General features: G+C 39.0%; 1 protein-coding gene across 1 annotated transcript; it reads left to right on the forward strand.

Moving 5' to 3' along the window:
- Nucleotides 1-5819: 5819 nt before the first annotated feature.
- NOM1 (nucleolar protein with MIF4G domain 1) lies at nt 5820-20097 on the forward strand. Its single transcript, XM_035318975.1, has 11 exons — nt 5820-6693; nt 7531-7655; nt 8639-8834; nt 9770-10093; nt 10585-10695; nt 12107-12274; nt 12756-12877; nt 16392-16524; nt 16884-17015; nt 17831-17940; nt 19080-20097. The coding sequence occupies exons 1-11, from the start codon at nt 5845-5847 to the stop codon at nt 19255-19257; spliced, it is 2448 nt and encodes an 815-aa protein (XP_035174866.1). The 5' UTR covers nt 5820-5844; the 3' UTR covers nt 19258-20097.
- Nucleotides 20098-20708: the final 611 nt, after the last annotated feature.

The raw sequence follows: 20708 nt of genomic DNA on the forward strand, positions 1-20708 counted from the left end.
GAAAGATGAAAGATGAAAGATGAAAGATGAAAGATGAAAGATGAAAGAAAGTGCCCAATACATATGTTAGCCCTTTTCCTAATAGAAATTGATCTACAAGATGACATATATTAATCATCCGGATATATCAAGAGGAATCTCAGCCCTTCCAGGCAGTGATCTCAGAGATTTTAGACAGTGGGTATATCACAAAGGATGAGATAGCTTTTTTTAAGCCAATTTTACACATGAGAAAACTAAGATGGGATTCACTTCACTCAACATCAAATATCTGCAAGATTTCTTCAGCTGGACTGGTCTCTCCAGACCCTCATTATAGACATATAGACTATACAGTGATTAATCTCATTCTAAAATAGATCATTACATCTAGGAGCTCCTTCTTCTTCCCTTTGAGTCAAGAGGGATGATAGATTAATTTGCTTAGCTGTAAATGTTCACAGATAACTAACGTTAGGTGGGAGGATTCTCTTATTAAGGCAAGCAGAGATGATCTTATCTTACGGAAAAGCCTAAGAGGTTCAGATAAATTGATTTCCTATTACATTTTAACTTATAGCTTTAGTTATACATTTTAAGTTATAGCCTCTGCTTTCTATTTAAACTGCAATAGATGCAAAGCTCATCCTTTGCTTCCAAGCAGACAGAAAAAAGTCTTTAACTAGAAATGTAGTATCCATTACTACACTGTGGCTATGGTTGGGCAAGTAGAGTTCTTGAACAAGAACTGTGTGTTAAATTAATGTTATATTATAAACAATAACATAATACATTATAGGAACTGAGATTAAGATGTGAAATAGCAACCAACATGTATAGATTGATATTGTTACAGTATAAGTTACCAGATCCAAAATTTGCTGTCATCTTGGAAAAAACTTCCAAGTATTTCATAGCACCTTGACTCTGATATGTATTAGATTTTGTGTGTTTAACAAAGCCTCAGGAATAATGGAGTAAGAGTTTTGCTAATAGCTGAGAACAACCACTGAGCTAGAAAAAGCTGCTGGAAATTAATTGTCCCTGAAAACAATTAACTTACATGTTAATAAGACTGTAAGCAGTAGGATGAACAGTAACATTGCACATTATTATTGGTGCAATTGCTCCTGTGAGTAAATTGATACTTATTCTTGCGAGTAAATAAACAAATAGGTAAAGGGTGATTTTTAACAAAGTAATGTTAACTGTCAGTTTTAGGGGATTTCTTTGTTGAATTCATGCATTCATAAGTATATATTCCTGAATATCATTCCTACTTCCAAACATTATTTTTTAAAGTTGCCTCAGTAGAATTAAAGAAATAATTCAAATAAAACAAAGAGTGATCTTCAGAGAAGAGAATTATAACTGATATGTTGAAGCTAAACAATTAAAAAAAAAAAGGGGGGGGGGAATGGAGGGAAAAGGAAATGTCCCTTGTTTTATATTTACCTCTTTTCTGATGAAAATTGCCTTATAAATGACAGTAGCATAGAATCATTGAATGGCTCAGGTTGGAAGGGACCTTAAAGAACATCTAGTTCCAACCCCACTGCCATGGGCAGGGATGCCACCCACTAGATCAGGTTGCCCAGGGCCTCATCCAACCTGGTCTTGAACGCCTCCAAGGCTGGGGCATCTACAGCTTCTCTGGGCAACCTGTGCTAGTTCCTCACCACCTGTCAAGTGAAGAATTTCCTCTTAACCTCTAATCTAAATCTCCCTTCCCTTAGTTTAAAACCATTCCCCCTTTTCCTGTCATTGTCTCACAGACCCCTGAGGGACACCACTTGTCACCAGCCTCCACCTGGACATAAAGCCATTGATCATGTAATATAAGTCTTACAGGAACAAGGTCAACTTGTAAGGTCAACTTATAGCACAGAGTTAAGTCCCCCATGGAGACTTATGTTTCTTGGCACAGAAACATTGATTATATACATTTCATATAGAAAATGCCAAGTGCCATAATGTGGGAGTTTGATCAATGATGTTATCCTGGTTTATAATTGTGTATTTTTGAACTGTGATGTGCACAAAGCACTAATTTAAAAGCCCATTTTAGTTGCAACCTACCTCTTCCTTTTAATAACAAGAAAGTCATTTGATTACATTCCTTCAGTTATTCACGTGTCACGTACTGGATAATCTCCTTATAGTTTAAAACTAAAAATGTTAATGGATTGGGGAAATGGGTTCCTGCTTTCACCTATCATATCTGTCTTTTTTATGCTTGTCTTTTGGATCATTTATCTAAATAATAACCGTCAGTACCCACTCCTTCCTTCCAATGAACTAAGACATGTTAAATGCTTAAACTCAGTGACAACATCTTCTCCCCAATCTGGTTATGCCTTCTGAGATTATCACTTTCATCTCCTTCATTATTTTTTTTTTCCTGTGGTGGGGGGGTTACCAATTGTCAGGGCTATTCATATAATTACTTCCTAATTTACTTCAATTAAAACAGCCTAGGTTAGCTCAAACAAACTCTATAGATTTTTATTAATGAGTTTCACCAGTGAGCACTGACTGAAAAGGACACTGATCTTACAAACTAAAAGATGGGAGTTATATGAAAAACTCAGCCAACAGCTTTCAGTCAGCAAATCTGTTGGGGCAGTCTCAGAAAAGAGGAATAGGTACCTAGATGGGAAGGTGCTGCAGGTGGTAACGTCTGCTGACAAACCTGGAGACATACCTGGAGGATGTACTTCAATGTCTTAGTGTCAGAATGAGGGAAGATAACTCTTGCTCAAAAGCAGTGTGGAGAAGATAAATGACTGGTCCAGGGTCAGATACAAAGAGTGTGGAAATTCTGCCAGGACAGAATTTTTTCTAGACTATTCGGGTAGTTCAGTTTTTTCTTCTGACCTAAGAAGCTGTAAGAGGACCTAGCTCTGAATAAATAAATAAATAGAATACAAATTCTGAGCAACAGGAATGTGTCTTTAAAACATTAAGGAAAACACTCTTCTCACCTATCAATTCCTTCTGAAATAGTTAGAACTGAAGCACATTTGAAGAGCCAGAAACTTTGTACTGCCTTAAGACTTTGCAAAACATATTCCAGAGGAAAAGTGTCCTTTCACAGAAATTCTCTCCCAGCAGCCTTTCTCTTTCATACAAGAACAAATTTCAGTTCTGCTGATCACAGTGGTGGCAATATGACATGGGGGTGAACAATGGTTCAGGTAGGTGGGTACCATGCTAGAAAGTCACAGCAGAGCCTTCAAGTAGCTTACACTGTTCTCAGGATCTCACTGCTCAGAATAAATTCATTCTGGTAATAAGCTTTCAGTCTGTATAGTCAAAAAAGACTTGATGTAAAGGCTTATGTATTCTTACATGAAGCCGGCTGTTTTTTCTATTGACAAGAACAAAAAAATGATCATATGAAATCAGTCTCAAAATCTTTCTGGTGCTGCTTTGATATTTCCTATGGTGATACATAGCAAGATATGCTCAATAGTGACAAATTACAAAGGAGTCAGTATCTACCTATGTGTATCATATAGTTAGTAAATAACATTTTCATGTCACTTTTAGGAGGTGACAAAGAAAAACAGCAGACAGATGGCTAAAGAATGACTATTCCACTCATTCTGTATGAAAAGAGAGAGAAGGAGAGAGAGAAGTTAAAAAGAAATCCACAAATAAAATAGAATTGAATAGCATAGGAATTCCGTTAACAGAGATTACTTCAGCAGGAATTAAAATTGTACTGAAAAAATGATTCTATATGAAGTCTCATTTCCAATGAATCATGCCATTATCTTCAATTTCATTCTAAATGTGAAACCTGCCCTTACTGCTTGTTCTCTGCTGTGGGATCACTGTCAAAACAAAGCACAATTATAAAATGTTCCCTCAATTCTGAATTCCTATTCACTAAGTGATGCCAGAGATCTAAATGTGAAATTTGTAAAATGGAAACTGAATTTCTCCTTTTTTCTTGTATTTAGATGGCACTAGAAAATTGAAAGAGTATAACTCAGGTTTTAAGAGCTTTTTATACTGTCATGAACAAGAAGACTGCATTTACTAGGTACTGGTAGCCAAACTGTAAAATGTAAAATGATAATCCACAATGTTCTAGGATAGTATCCAAAACATTTGTCATAATTTATTTATTCAGATATGGCATTGCTAGATTTGAATGATGTGTAAGCAGACTGTTATTTCTTTCAATATAGCATTTTCTTGATGATTAAATTTATATTTTCTCTAAAATATTGCTTTACGTTAATTCTTGGAAAGTAGTTGTACTTCACCAACAGGTGGTAATAATTCTATTTATACATTTTTTGCTAAAGTTGCTTGTACATTTTTACACAAACTCTGGATTATATAGTTCAGCAATATACATGCTTTCCACATTTTCCTATGAGATGTGAAGTGATGATGAAGGCAAATATTGACATTTTCTTTCTTTGAAGAAATATGAAATTTCTCATTATTAGAAAACTGTTGCTCTGAAAGACAAATTACATGACGAAACAGGAGGATACAAATCTTAGAGTTTTAAAAGCATCTAATATTTACTCAAATTATATTCAGCTGTACTCATCTAGCACGCTGCTGGAATAGTGTTACCAATAAATCTATAAATAGGATGCAAAATGCATGTGAGCTGTCTGTGCATGAATAAAGAGCAGACCAGCAGTAAATTATAACATAATATATAGTTTAAAACGAAGCAAACGGAATGCCTTGACAAGTCAATGCAACGCATTTTGTCACTGAGTGTGAAAGATTCATTATATATCAGCCTTGAGAAAGCTGGATTTCTGAAGCATGGGGTCATCCGGGACACATGATGTAATGAGAGAGCATGGAAACATGCACAAGAATGGCTAAAATAATCTTCTGAATAATAATGCCACATTAAATTTTCAGCTAAAACTCAAGTCCTACCCAGTACTTCATTGTTCAAGAGAGATCAGGAATGCAATAAGAAAGAACAAAATAACGAAGCCTGACTTTCTATGGATTTGTTTCCCAGTGGAGATTCAAGACTGATCCTCTTTTAGAATCTCGGTGTTGTACTCTTACACTGGCTTTAATTTTTTTGTTGATTTTTTTGTTGTTGTTTGTTTCTGTTAAAGTCTAGGTTTCATTTAGTTGAGAAACTCCTCTAGCCACCTATTTTCAAAAAAATTTGGGGAAAAATGGTGTTTTGGGGAACTGTCTTTGGGATCTGCCAAAGATGACTGAAGCCACCAGATTGCCAAGTTGGTCAGAGGAGAGGACACACGCACAGGTCCAGGCACATATACCCAGCAGACTGCTGACATTGGCATACTGCCACGGGATGTTTAATTCCATCTGACCACAGAAATGACAGATAAATTTTCATCTACTGTGCACGCTGGCCGGGCAGAACCGTGTGGATGCTGTGTCCCCACCGCTTGGGCCACCAACCCCCAGGAGCTATGTCACTGTGTCCCAAGCACTGCCATGGAGGGAAATATTAGCAGCTGACAACGATGTTGTTTTGGGCATACTCGGTAAGAAATACTGCTGCTTGGCAGTGTAAGAAAGGGTTTAAAACGGGGGACAAAGCACGTGGAGAAGTGCCCAGAGGGCACTTGGGGTCTCTGGGCTGCTGTGGCATCATGAGGCATTAGCATTTTATCGAAGGGCCTTTATGGGAAAGAAATTATTCCATTCCCTTTTGTAATGCTAAGATCAACCCTGATATTTTATTAAACACGACAAACGGGAGAGTTTCTCCAGATTTAGCAGGTTCAGCACGAGTTTCGAGGGAGCTCCCGCCCGCGACCGGAACGCCGAGGCAGCAGAGGGCGCTGCGCCAAATGGCGGCCGCGCGGCGGAAGGGGAGCGGGACTCTTCCACAAGATGGCGGCGCCCCGGCGCGGCGTGGCTGACGGGAGGATGAAGAAGCGGGGAGCAGCGGCTGGCCGGGCTCGCCGCGGCGGGAGGAAGCTGGATCGGCTGCGGCTGGCGGTGGAGGAGTTCGTGAAGGCAGCCGGAGACCAGCCGCCGCTGCCCGCGTCGGTAGGGTCGGAGAGACCGAGCCGAAAGAGCCGCCGGGACTTGAGGAAGGAGAAGCGCAGGCTCAAGCGGAGCCGCCGCCGCCTCCTCCGACGCGGGGAGACGGGGGAAGCCCCCGCTGCTCCTGCCCGGCCAGGTCCTGTCACCAGCCCCAAAGTCCCGGCGTCGACTTCAATCGCTGTAAAGCAACGTCCAGAGCCACCGCGGCAGCAGAAGGCGGTGCGGCCGCCGGTGCCAGCCCCTCGGCCGGCCGCCACCTCCTGGTCGCGAAAACGGGCCCTGCTGGAGGCCAACGAGGAGGAGGAGAAGGAGATCCGGCGGCTGGAGCGGCGGCTGGGGCTCAACAAGCGCCGCAAGAAGAAAGGGAACAGCGGGGCGGAGGAGCTGCCCCAGAGCTTCGTGCGGGACGGGCTGGACTACGTGCTGGGAGTCCTGGGCTCCGGCGGCGGCCTCGGCGAGCTGTGCGAGGACAGCGACCGGGAGGAGGCACCGGGACCGAGAGCTAGCAAGGAGGCTTCGGAGAAGGACGAGGAGGAGGCCCCAGAGGAGAATGAAGAGCTGGAGGACGCCTCTGACGCCTCCGACGCCTCCGAAGGGGAAGATGTGGAACAACAGTGGGAGAGTGATGAGAGCTCGGCCTCCGAGGGTGAGCCAGAGCCAAGCGAGCCTCCGGACCCGGAGGAGGAAGAGGAGGTAGGGCCTTTGTCTGAAATAGCACAAACTTGCTTCCCAAAGCACTGTTGCAACACGAATGCAAAACAGGCTTTACATCACCTCAGTGAAGTGTTTGCTCTTTAACCGGCATGTGGAACGTGGGTGAAAACAGCGCTGGGCCTATCAAGTGTTGACTTCCTAGGTTTGCCAAGTCCTAGGGACAAACACATGTGGAGGGTATGGTAGGAGGTTGCACCCTAAAGCACAAAGCCTTGTTTGTATGTACAAGATTAGCAAATAAAAGGAACAACAAAGTGTGACTATCTCAGTTCTACAAGATCCAGATTAGGCCTTTCCACTAAGACCATAAAGAGTTTATGTTAAAAATGAGTGTCAGCTGGGAATAGGAGTGTTCCTTCCACATGATCCCAGAGGTTCTGCCTGTGGTAGGCTCTGTAGCAAAGTGAAGAAGAGGAAGCCAAACAGATCATTTACCCACATGGCACCAAGTTATGCTGTTAGTATCCCTGCATCTGAGGCTTTCACCTGTCCAGGTTTCTGTTGTCTACCTAGATAAAATAAAGATCCAATATAACAGTTTTAATAACTTAAATGAGATTTCACCTGAAGGAGAGAGGGGATTCTTTTGCTGCTGTCCAGTTGATCATAAGCAGTAACTTGTTGCATGTTGGTTTTGTTTCTGAATGAAGTTGTTCCTTTGGCATTAGTTATTGGACAGTGGCATTAGTTATTGGACAGTACGTTTAAGTAAAAGACTGATATATTCATCTTAAATAGAAATGTATTATTTTATTTAAAATACTTAAATATTTAAAACAGTAGTCTCATTTGCTATCCTGTTGTTTTCTTGTTAAGGATCATAATCACAGTGCTACAAAGTACGTTCCCCCTCAAGTGAGAAAAGCTCAGGAGACACTAGATGACAAGAAAAGAGAGGAATTGGGAAGACTGAAGAAAATGGTGAATGGTCTCATTAATAGGTAATGTAATAAGAACAAGTAATTAATCTTTCTGGTTCTATGTGACAGTGATCATCATTCAAAGAAAAGCGGCATGGATGTGACTTTTGTCTTTTCAAACTGGATTTAAGTTGGCAGTCATGTCTGCTATCCTTAATAATAATTATCTTTGTTGATAGAAATTTTTCAAAGTTGGTAGTTAAAGAAGTTGAAAAAAATGGAAAATAAATTTAAGATTGGGCTGAATTCCACATGGCTGTTGCCTGCAAATGCTAGCAATAATTCTCTTAAGTGTCATTTGGAGTATGCCTATTTGAAGAAAATAAAATTACAGTGTGAGATCCCCGCTATATTCCCCTTAGCATGTGTTTTATACATGTGTTAGCATGTGTTTTATAAATTAAATAAAGTTAAATTTCCTCTAACAGTGCAGTGAAGGAAGAACTTTATATTATTTCATAGCTTAAAGTACTGAAAACCAGAAAAAGTAATTAACACTTCCATGTGCTTTTAATTTTAGAGTACCCTTCTAATAAGAACTCTGTTGATACTTTCTTTTATCTGTTACTTGTAAAATGCAGACTACAGAATACAGTTTTAGTTATTTAGAATTTGCTGTATCTGATACGTTACAGAAGTATGAAGTATTTTCGTACTTAGTTTTTCCAAAGACTGTGATGTGCCATCATGTGATGTTCAGTTAAAACTGAACAGGAACAAAATTTTAATAAGGCTGTTCAGTATGACAATAAGGACATTATAGTGTTTTGTAAATATGGCTTGCTAATCTGTTTCTATATGTAAATACTTTCCAAAAAAATGTTCTGGGGTTTCATTTTTATTTTAGTGAACACAGCAAAGGACAAAAGGTTCCTTTCATTCATCTTTATTCTTTTTAAAAGAGCTAGCTTGGCTTGCAAACAGGTTGTATGTTGGATACATTGAAAATTGTGGAACTGTGCAAAGAGGCAAAACAGTGAACGTTGGATTTTGTTTCGCAATAGGTTGAGTGAACCAAATTTGTCCTCCATTAGTGGACAGCTGGAAGAGCTCTACATGGCCAACAGTAGAAAGGACATGAATGAAACGCTAACAGATATTCTTATGAATGCTTGTGTTACTGCGGTTGCCATGCCTGCAAGACTGATGATGGAGCATGTCCTTTTGGTCAGCATTCTTCATCGTACAGTAGGAACTGAGGTAATTTTTGTGACTGGGACTAATTTTGTTTAATAATATATATTGGGGAGTATTTTTCTTGATTGCCTTTTAATTTCTGATTATGTGTCACTAAATAGCATATTTCAGTTGATAGATAAACTCTCTTTGTAGCTTATTTGTTTGCTGTTCACCAGTGAACGTGACTGGGTTGCTTTATCTGACTACTTACTTTATGAATTACCACTGGTCACTGTTATAAAACTTTTGGTTTCCAATTAAAAAAAAAAAGGCAAATATTACCACTATAATAATGGCGTGGGTGTCTTGTTTGAACCTTAGCAGTAATTTGTTCTTTACCTACCTATATCTTTGTATGCTACTTAATTCTTTACCATTAGTTTACTCTTCATAAATGAAGGAATTCCAGGACTTTTTCCCAACTGTACCTCTGGCAAACAGCTAAGTCTTATTCCCACTTTAAAATCAACCTAGTCTCATGCTCAGCAACCGTGAAAACTTGGTGCGTTATGATTTTACTGCCCTGCACTTTAAATATTTAGTTCTGGAATGGTAAACTCATGTGATGCATTTGGTTTTAGACATGCAGCTTTTACTGGATAAATGACTAGCAGTAACAGCATGCTAGCTTGACAGTTGGGAAAGTGTGATCCTGAAAACTGTGTAAACAAATTTTGATATGCATACTGTAATTTTGTAACATTTGTACTGACTTTGAAAGGCAACTGGGTGGCATACGTGAGGTATAAATAACATTCTTTAAGAAAATGTGAGACAAGCTAGGTACTATTTGTGCATGTACACATAGTACATCCGTTGTTGTTGAGAGGAGTAACAATATTCTTTAAAATTAATAAAGACAGTGTCTCAAAAATGCTTATTTTACAGTTGTCTTTAAAATCTGCTAATGATTAACTGCTGAATTGTTATTTTTTCCTTAATGGAACTTTTGCCAGGTCGGTGCTCACTTTTTGGAAGCTGTGGTGAAGAAATTTGATGAACTCTCTAAAAGTGATGCTGAAGGGAAAGAATGTGAAAATCTGATTGCCTTGATTGCCCATCTGTATAACTTCCACGTAGTTCATTCCCTGCTGATCTTTGATATTCTGAAGAAGCTTGTTAGCACTTTCACTGAAAAAGATATTGAGCTGATTTTGTTTCTTCTGAAAAACGTGGGCTTTTCCTTAAGAAAAGATGATGCGTTGGCTTTGAAGGACCTGATCAGTGAAGCCCAGAGCAAAGCACACACAGCAGAGAAGAATTTTAAGGACCAGGCTAGGGTATGTGTGTATTAAGGATTTTCTTTTCCAAATCAACATTGCTTGCATACGTGTGTATATTTGCCAAAATGTTTTCCATTATACTCTAGGTTCTAGAGTTTATTAGAGTTCAGTCGCTGCATTCAGTTATTTATTTTCTTCTTGTCTTTCTCCTTTAGTTCTTAGGACACAGCCACCAAAATGCTTGCAACTGGGGAAACGAGAGCTGTCACGTATACTGTGCAATGAATAATTCTTCTGTTTCATACTTCTTACACTTCAAAAAGTGGTCACTGGGGGCTGGCATTTAGCAGATAAGGCTTTTTGAATTGAAGCTTGCGAATACAATAGGAGTTAGAGTAAACATCCTTCTCTGTATTCATGTACTCTAACTTTCAGTGTACGTTGCCCGATGAGTTGCTTATTCTCACGTAATAGTACTTGAAGAATACACTATTTCATGTATTAAACTTGCAGCAGGTAATTCACATAAATACTTCTTTTCCTGATAGGTTCGTTTTATGCTAGAGACTATGTTGGCACTGAGGAATAATGACATGCGTAAGATTCCCGGTTATGATCCTGAGCCAGTTGAAAAACTCCGCAAATTGCAAAGAACACTGGTGAGAATTCTCTTGACATATAGCTGTTCTTAGCATAGCTGTTCTTACACGACAAATAATCAACTCTGGTTTGTCAGCTTGATGCTGACATTATATGCTAATATGCTAATGTAATACATAAATTTTATAAATATATATATATAAAATACTTTCATTAAATAGTCTGCTCTTGTGGACAAAAATTATTTCTTAGACAGTACTTGATAATGTCACGTGTTTCAATTTAGTCAGGCATCAACCAACCTTCTGCAGAACAGTCTGGGAAAGGACATAATATGTAGCCAAAGGGTTTGAGGTAAAGTCCTGTACTTGACAAAGAGATTGTGGGATGTTTAATGATTGTGCAGATGGAATGAGTCATCATGACAAGTTTTCTTTTTCCATAGATTTTAAATGCAGGCACCTGTTCAACAGTTCATAGAATCATAGAATCATAGAATATCCTGAGTTGGAAGGGACCCTTAAGGATCATCAAGTCCAACTCTTGACACCGCACAGGTCTACCCAAAAGTTCAGACCATGTGACTAAGTGCACAGTCCAATCTCTTCTTAAATTCAGACAGGCTCGGTGCAGTGACAACTTCCCTGGGGAGCCTGTTCCAGAACTGGAACTGTTCCAGTTCACCAGAACTATTTTGGAAGTCCAGCACTTCTTAAAATATGGGTTTTTTATTTATTGTTTTCTTTTCTGGGAACCTTGTCGGTGATGTCTACTACAATCCAGTATAAAATGCATGAGATAATTGTCTCTTTGGAGAGCTAATCAATTTTCACAATATTGAAATCTGGTTCTAGAGTGTATGCATCTGCAACATGTTATTTTTCAGAAACTTTTAAGTCCAGCAATCAGCAATGATAGGTAACCTGGTTCTGTAGAATTTCCTCTCAATTTTTCACAACCCTCTTAGTATGCCTCTGGACTCTTCAGTTGAAAATTTTTATTTTGTTTGAAGAGTTTATACATTTTGTTTGAATTGTACAAAACTTATGGCAGTTTGTCATTTTGTCCTTGTGTTTGATCGTAAATGTTCAATGGGGAGATCATGACTGGATTGGAAACTAATCGGAGCATCTTACAATGTCATAATCAAATCTAAATTGTAATTGAGTTCTATGAGTGAAAGATGGCTATCTTTTTATTGATGATCTTTTTTTAAAAAAAAAAAAATGAAGTTGATCAAATCTATGCCTAGAAACTTTTACTATTTGAGAAATTGGAGTAAATGGAAAAATCTGTAAATTATTCTCAGGGTACTGCCTGAAAGAAAAGGTTGTAGGAAAGAAACGTGAAGATCTTTATAGAGATAACTTACTTGTATTTATTTAAAGTAATTCTAAGTAATTAAATGTATTTTTTTAAAAAAATCTGTTGCTATTTATTGTTATGCTGTTATACTTATTGTTATTCAAGGTTCACAGCAGTAGTTCCGGAAAAGAAACTCAGCTCCGTGTCTCCCTGGAATCGCTCCTCAATGCTGATAAGGTTGGTCGCTGGTGGATCATTGGGTCATCCTGGAGCGGAGCGCCAATGATTGATAATACAAACAGCAAGACTCAGCAAAAACTGCACATTGGGAAGGTAAATCCAAGTAGAACTAATAGAACTAATAAGTTTGTTGTCCGCAATCTTTTATATGTTGTTGATATAGATGAATAAGCTCATTTAAGAGCCAACCAAAAAAAGCCTTGGTGGACTCTTGTTAAAACTAAGCTTTTGGATTGTAAGATGTGATACTAAAATTTTCAAAATATTGGACTCGTGCCCTTCAAAAGAGTTATTATCATAATACTATGGTACAGTTTTTTTCTTATGCCATGCAATTGTAAAGTAGTTTGAGATGGTTGTGGTCACATACATTAGGAAAGTACTTCTTAAGATAATTGGCACAATTAAACTAGGTTTCCCTAATTGAAAAAGCTCCTGATGACACCTGTGCCTTTATTGGATGAAAGTTCAGGACCTCTGGATTCATGTTTCACAGTTTGCTGTAGGTTTTTTTTAATGGTCATATTAGAGGCTGCACAGAAAATGCTCTCCTTAAGTTTTCATTTTTTTTCAGGTGAGTTCAAAGATAATGGAGCTTGCTCGCAAGCAGAGAATGAACACTGATATCAGGAGAAGTATTTTTTGTGTATTGATGACAAGTGAAGATTTCCTGGATGCCTTTGAAAAGCTTCTGAAGTAAGTACTGACTAGGTCAGAAGAAAGCCCAGAACTAAAAATAGTGATAGCTGGGAAGGAGGAATAACATTGCTGGTCTCACCGTTCAGTTGAAACAGGATCAAATGCGTAACTAGAATCCACATGAGGATAGAGTCGAAGGGTATGAGGGGGGACCAAACCCCTGATGGAAGGACTGCTAGGGGTCAGGCAGAACTGAGTGGCAGCCAGAGGAAAAAAAAGTAGCCTCTGTTATTGTTATTTAAGTCTGGAACTGTGATTTACAGCAACCTTTGATTTAAGGAGGATATGTTTTTGTATTAAAGATGTGGATCTCAATCTAGTGGATCCTAGTCTGTCGCAGGCTTGCTTCTTTTACTTCTTGCCACCTTGCATGTCTCTGGTAGCATTCTAGCACCTCGGTTTCTCTCCCGCAAAACTTATTAGCTTTGGACTAGCTCCAGGGTCCCATATCATGTTAAGACCAGTTTCTTCAACACTTGGCAAACTTCTCTTTAGAAGAGTATGTGATCAGGGAAGAGCTCAAAATAAGTTACTCTTTGTGTTTGTCAGAATACTAATTGCAAGTCTGTAGTAACTGGGAGGAGAGAGATCAGGTCTGAACTTTCCTGTTGCAGCCTTGTAATTCAAAGGAATTGTTTTACCCTGATGGCATGCAATTATTTAATTTGCTAACCAAACCAAAACAGACTCCGTAATAAAGTCAACTAATGTTTGATTAAATGCCACTTCTGCAAAACACAGCTTGGATTTAAGACTGTGATGGAGTCATTCCAATATCTTAATATGGCCTGTTCAATTAAAAGAAATTTGCTGCTGCTGCTGCAGTTCTTGCCAAGGCCTGGTAGCTCAATTTGCAAATTGATCCTTGACTCTCATCTGTGCTATTTAAACTAGTATACAAATCTATATGCATACAGGCTTGGCAGAAAAACTGTGTCTGCAGATTGCCTGCTGTGTGTTGATTCTGATTTTTATGCAGCAAATGCAGAGAGAAAAGGACTCTAAAATCTGCCCACATCTGGCAGAGTATAGCGGAAAGTACACAGACTAGTCGGTGAAGGAATTAAGTTTAATGCAAACATGCTTTCCAGAGTGTATGGGAATTTATCTTCATGTGTTTGATGTCAGACTCTTGAGGAAGAACATAAAGATGTACTTTAATTGTGCTTGTTGATTCATCTGCTGCTACATCTCTGGCAGAGTTGAGTTGTGGTGAAATGGTAATTTAAACCATTTTAAACCTAGCCTGTTATAGTTTGGTTTTCTTTCTCCTCCTTTTGGGAAAAGTAAGTCACAGAATGGCTCAGGTTGGAAGGGACCTTAAAGACCACCCAGTTCCAACCCCCTGCCATGGCCAGGGATGCCACCCACTAGATCAGGTTACCCAGGGCCCCATCCAGCCTGGCCTTGAACACCTCCAAGGCTGGGGCATCCACAGCTTCTCTGGGCAACCGGACACACAGTGCAGTTGGTCAGTGCCTGCTGACTGACGCCCAGCCAGACCCTGAGCAGTGGCAGTACTGTCCCCCACCCCTCTCCCTGGTCAGCTACCCGTATTTATTGTTCAGCACAATGCCATGGGGCCATCAGCACTGGCCATCCCTTTGGCCAGCTTGGGCCAGCAATTTTTAAAGCAGTTTTATGGAGAAGAAGAACTTGAGAAACTTCACGTCTCACAAAAATTGTAATAGGGGAAGAAGGCTTAGATATCCTGTTGCAGTGTGTTGTGTAGTGTGTTGTGTAATTCCAGATAGTATGTGATTGCATCTACTATACGCACTTGAATTGATTTTTAATAGGTGGTATTGAATGTTGCTTTTTTTGATCTAAAGCCAGTGATAATCTTGGGCTCCAGCTGATGATAACTAACCTACTTGGGGGCAGGCTTCTGCTGGTGAGAAATAACCTGCTTCAGAAGCAGTTACCCTATATTTGGAGGGAAACTTAATTTGATTAAGACATACAAGTCCCAGGAATGATTTAATAGGTGAGGTGCTTGCAGTTTCTTTAGCTAAAATTACCGGGCTTATGAAATCTGTACAGCTTTATGGTGAAGTTCAGCAGTGAAAGACAATCTCAACACATAAATTTTAGTTGTTCAGGAATATCAAGTCTGAAAAGAGAAAATACTGCTAGGTCTATGAAGAAGCAAAGGTAAGAACAAAACTGAACATCAAATGCTGCTTTACTTGGTTATAACTGTCTGGCAACGTATTTCCAAAATAAGTTATGTTACAAGTGATGATGAGCAAGGAAAAGGAGAATGTATCAAATTAGTGACTGCACTGTAACGTCACAAGTCATCTATTAGATATATGCCAGATAGCTGACAACTTACATATGTTTTCTGAACAAACTTTTGTTGCTCTGTTACAAACTTAGATAGACCTTGGCTGATGGGAGAGCAGTGAATGATATCGCAGACCAACGCTTACGGTGCTGTTCTCTTCTGGGGAACAAGACTGAAGTTTTCTCCATTCATTAGCAGTCAACCTAGAAACCATCCCAGACTTTCCTATTGTAAAACCTTACATTCTGTTTCTTGGCCGAGTGACAGTATTTTCTCTAGTACGTGTCTATGATCAAATGCAATGACAGATGTCTGGAAGGGTGTACAATCAACAGCCGTTAGACTCGAGCTATGACAAGCTGTACTCTCCAGACTGTAGAGCAAGTTCCAGTGGGGTCAAACTTTGTTAGAAAATGCATTTGAGTTATACCAATGCCGTATGAAACTTGAGCTTGAAGCAATGAAAATAATTTTGTTTGACATTTTGCAGATTATAATATTAAGCATTCTTCATTTTAATTGGTTTTAATGCTGCCAAACATTTGACAGCCCTGGAAGCTAAATCATATTATTCACAGAACAGGTGCATTGTGAGTTAGTTACCGTTCCTCGCCAAAGTGCCTCAGCCCTATTTTCGAGTGGTCAAATGTTCAAGTGGGAAGGCTGTTCAGTCCTTGGCCTTTATGCTGGGAGACAGCCAGCATAAGTACTTATTGATACTGTTTTCCTCAGGTGGTGCTGTTCTGTTTTGTTGTCCAAGCAGCTCTTGTCTCACGATTTATCCTCTGTGTTAGTACTCCAAGTTGTAGTGCTTGTTGCAGTACTGCTGCTTTCAAAGGCACAAATAAGGACGAGACTCCATGATTACAGGTTTGCCTCCTCTGTTTTACTTTGTGGAGAGCTGCAAACATGGAATGAGCTACTTCTTCCTCTCCAGGCAGTAATTATACTTGTATCGTTCTGTCTCTGTCTACTGTGGTCTTAATTTTGCGGCCACTTCCCTGGTAATGCTGTAGCATTTCCATATTGCCATACCAGGATGCTGATTTAGCTGACAGTCTTATGGTTTTGATGCCATTCAGTGTTTTAAGGACTTTAAGAACTTCTGACAACCAGATTTGAATGTGTTTTTTAAGGTATTAACATTTTTGACTGTTGTAGCGCTTACGTAGTGGCAATCATATTTTCCTTACTATTTTTATTCTCTCTTCTAAATTTTAGGCTTGGACTGAAAAACCAGCAGGAGAGAGAAATTGTTCACGTTATCCTTTATTGCTGCTTACAGGAGAAGACATATAACCCCTTCTACGCATTTTTGGCTGGCAAGTTTTGTGAATATGAAAGACGATTCCAGGTAAAGAAAAATACAGTTCTACTTTTAGTCCCATTATGGTTAGAAACTAAAGACCTGAGAGTAGATGTGTGCCTGTTTACATCTCATGGTCCTGAGGAAACATTCTTCTGGTATACTTGTTCATTCAGTAAGGTATACTCTGTTTCCTGCTCAGATCTGACTCTAAGTAACTTCTGGAGAAGGCTTGCTTTCATCTGTTGGCATGTTTAAAAGGAGTTGAACCATCTGATAAACATCTCCTAATTAACAGAGGGCGCACAAAGAATGGAAGGTGAAAAGGTTTTGTAATTTCTTACTTAAATGGTCCCTTGACTTGTAGTGTGTTTTTTTTTTTGTTTTTTTTTTCCTTTGACACTTAGGTGACATTTCAGTTTAGTATATGGGACAAAATCAAAGACTTGGGAAACCTGTCAGCCACTGCCATCACCAATTTGGTTTCAGTGTTGGTTCACTTACTAAGGACAAAATCATTGCCGCTTTCAGTTCTCAAGGTTGGTGTGCTTTCTTTTCAAAATACGTGTTCTTACCTTTGGAAAACTTATATTAATAGCTGTATGTACTTAGCTGGTGGTTTAACTGTTCATTGTCATAAAGTTGAAACTCGTTCTAAAATTACCAGATTAATTTTATCAACCATAGTAATGCTATCCTTTGGGGAAAAGGGTACCTGGGGTGATGCAAGCATACAGAAATCCTGGAGAATACGGTGTAGGATCATCCTTTTACAGTAGCACTGTTGCTCCCAAACGAAGAAAAACTGCCTCGGAGCAGGTGATTTGGATCTCTCATGTTATCAGAGGCAGTGTTAATGAAATCCCATTACATCTATGGGGATTTTAATGGTTTGGATGTCCTGTTCAATTCTAGATCAAGAGCAGTTGTATGACAGCCATTTTCTTCAGAGCATCTGGGGTTGGAACTGAGGTCCCTTTATTAGCAGGCTTTGCTAGTGAATTTTGTACCATGCGTTTTAGCTGATGTTTTTTATTAGACCAGGAAAAAAAATCTTTGGGGGGCTTAAATTTCGCAATAAGAAGTCTGTGGAACTTACTGAAAAGAATAATTTAAATGTGTTAAACAGGCAATATTCTGGATTGTCTTAGATTGTACTTTGGAAGTATTTATCAAATTGAATAATTACATCTTTGTATTCTGGTACTACTGGACAGATTATTCCTTAGAAACTTCAATGCTAGCTTTATTGATTGGCTTTAGGGAGGCAATGTTCTCAACTAATTTTTCTGTGCATAACTTCAGACTTGGTGTATATGGGAGTCTAATCTAATTCTCTCTATTCTAAAACCAGGTAATTGAATTCAGTGAACTAGATAAACCCAAAGCCCGTTTCTTGCGACAAGTCTTAAGCATGCTGTTAGTCAAAACAGATGCTGAAGATGTTGGTGATATTTTTAGGAGGTAAGTGATCAGAGAGATCTCCAGAAAATACTTCATTTATAGTAATTTAGAAAGATAAGAAGTTTCCTTATTTGTTTGCAATTATACACTGCCTTCTCCAGATACCAGACATCCATCCCTTAAAAAGCAAGCTCTGTTGGGGGAAGGTGGTGGTGGGCCAGCAGGCGTGAAGCATTTGTGTGTTAGTACAGGTTCTGATCTAGCTGTGCAAGGTATTATATACAACATAAGGCTTTCAGATATTTGGCGTATCATTTAGGAATTTCATGAGCAGAGCTCTGTAATTACCTGCATTCCTTAACGCATTCCTTACTGCTATACCATCTGTGTGCAGTGAGGTTTGGTCTCAAAGCAGTCTTTGCTGGTAGATTTCTTCAGTACTTTTTCCTTTTTTTCTTTTTACATCGCTGCAGGAAAGGTTTGTGGGCTTGTTTTTATTTTTTAAACCAACATTGTATGGAAAGTCCTGGTTTTATACAATGGACAGGGAACTTATTTCTTTTAAATCCTTCTTCACAGTGATCAAAAGACCTCAGTTTCATTGAAGGTGCTAAAACATTGTTCTGACACTTCTGTTTTGCTTAATCCCCTACAAGTGATAAATGTGTCTGTAAACATCCTTGAGTTGTATGAAGTATTACACAGTTCATTGGATTGATACCCATACAGTTTGGGTTTCTCGTGACCCATGTAAAATTGAGTTCCAGTGTTCCAGTTGTTGTGGAGACTGCTGTAATTTGCAACTTCAGGAAGAAAGTTATACTGTACTTGCAATGTCACACAAAGCTGGGGGGGGGGGGAATGTTGTTTCAGCCGTTATGCTGTAACACAAGGAAGTTCAAACATGGTGTTTGCCTTGGTTTTCCTTTTCCATAATGCAATTGTTTACGTAAAACAAGTTTTGTATTCTGATACTTCATTTTATTGCTGAGGACCAATTGTATGTTGAGTATGTTTGGGCTGTTTGCCAAATCAGTGTAGACATGCTATTAATTTTGAAAGCCTTTTTGGAAAAGCACCTTTTATATGTTGTGTTTTTGTTTTGTTTTGTTTTTTTAACATCTATATTTGAAGAAAGAAAATATAGAAACTTTTGAAACAGTAGAAGTCTAATACTGTTTTTCTGTCTATTTTTACAGGATATCTGACAACCCCAAACTGGGAACGCTGCGGGAAGGCTTGAAACTTTTCCTTACCCACTTCTTACTGAAAAATGTTCAAGTCCAAAAGAGTGATGAAGAAGCTAGCCTACTAAAAGAAAGAGTTGAACTAGCAAGCAAGGCTTTGCAACCAAAAGAATCCAAATTCAAACTATAGTCTGTTTCTCAAATAAAACATGGAAAAACTAGGTTTGCATGAAGATGCAAGACTCTCTTAGTCTTTCAGAGCCAAATAATTGGGAATGAGGGGAGCCTTGTTACTGGAAAGGATCCATTTTTTGATGGAGATGGTTACTCTGCTCATTGTACTAGTTACAGGTTTAATCAAGGGTGAAACAAGGCCCATCTGAAGGAAGGGAAGATGTTTTTTGACATGTCCCTTTAAGAATGGGTACTTCATGCGGATTAGAATCTGGAGAAGAGGTCGAATTTCTCTTCTGTCATTCTCCAGTCAGTAGAAATGTTCAGCATTGCGTATTCCAGCCTCCCATTTAAAATAATTGCAGAAAACTGACCACTGTATTTTCAAAGGATCAGCGTTAACCAAAGGTTTTTAATAACTCATCGGTGCGCTTGCCTGAAAGAACAGGCCACTAGATGGCGTAAGTACTAGTGAGTCAGTTTTGGAAGAAACCAACTTTTTTCTAAAAGTGTTGAATTTCTCAGCTAATTCTGTGAATTGTTATAATAAAAAGACTTGAAGATCTGACTTTGCCCAATTTTGTTGGGTTTAAAGATCACAGCAGAGTTTTATGCTATTTTAACTTGTTTTATTCACCTTTAAAATTGGAATTGCCGTACCATTTGTGATAATTAGATTTTCTAGGTATAAAGAATAATATCAATTTCAGTCTTTTAGTAAGAAAGTAACTTTCTCTAAGGGTTTGCTTCCCCTCCCCATTCAGCTGTCTTAAAAAATCATGTGGATTTCTTTGTATAACACTCAGTTTCTTTTGTCACCTTACAACTACACATTAAAGTGGGATTTCTTAAATGGCTTTGCTCTTTGGGTTGTCCTTTTTCTAGCTGGGTAGCCAGCAAGGGAGTGACCACAAATAACGTGTGGGAGCATGTCCTAGTCTGCATAAACTACCTGTACTAGGGATACCAGCCTTATTTCTATAACCAGGCTTGGCTTCTGGTGGTCAGTAGTCTAATCAGTTTTGGTGTCTCCTAATTGCATGTAATATCAACTGATCTATTCATCTTTGTATCTGTCCTTGTTGGGAAAAATGGTTTCCAGAAAGCACCTGCCAGAAGATTTTGAGTTCTGCAGCAGAAGAGCTGGCCGAGATGTGTGGGATTTTTTTTGTTTTAATCATAGTTTAATATAGAGTACTTAATACAAGTAACGCTTTCAGGAAGAAGAGTGTTTCTCCCAGCAGCAAGGGAGCTGTTTTTCAGGCCTTTCCCCTTTTGGGGAGGTCACATCGTAGTGAACAAAAGTATCCTGGGATCTGAGAGACCCAGTGTCAAAATCTCAGGTTATTCCTGCATGTAACTAACACACAGAGACTGCTAACAAATGAACAAAGCAAGATGCTTTCTTCTGCCTCTTTCAGACCCCTGGCAGCTTTAAGTCTACAAAACCGGACACTTTTTCTCTGT

The sequence above is a fragment of the Oxyura jamaicensis genome, chromosome 2, assembly GCF_011077185.1.
Source record: "Oxyura jamaicensis isolate SHBP4307 breed ruddy duck chromosome 2, BPBGC_Ojam_1.0, whole genome shotgun sequence".
Taxonomy (NCBI): domain Eukaryota; kingdom Metazoa; phylum Chordata; class Aves; order Anseriformes; family Anatidae; genus Oxyura; species Oxyura jamaicensis.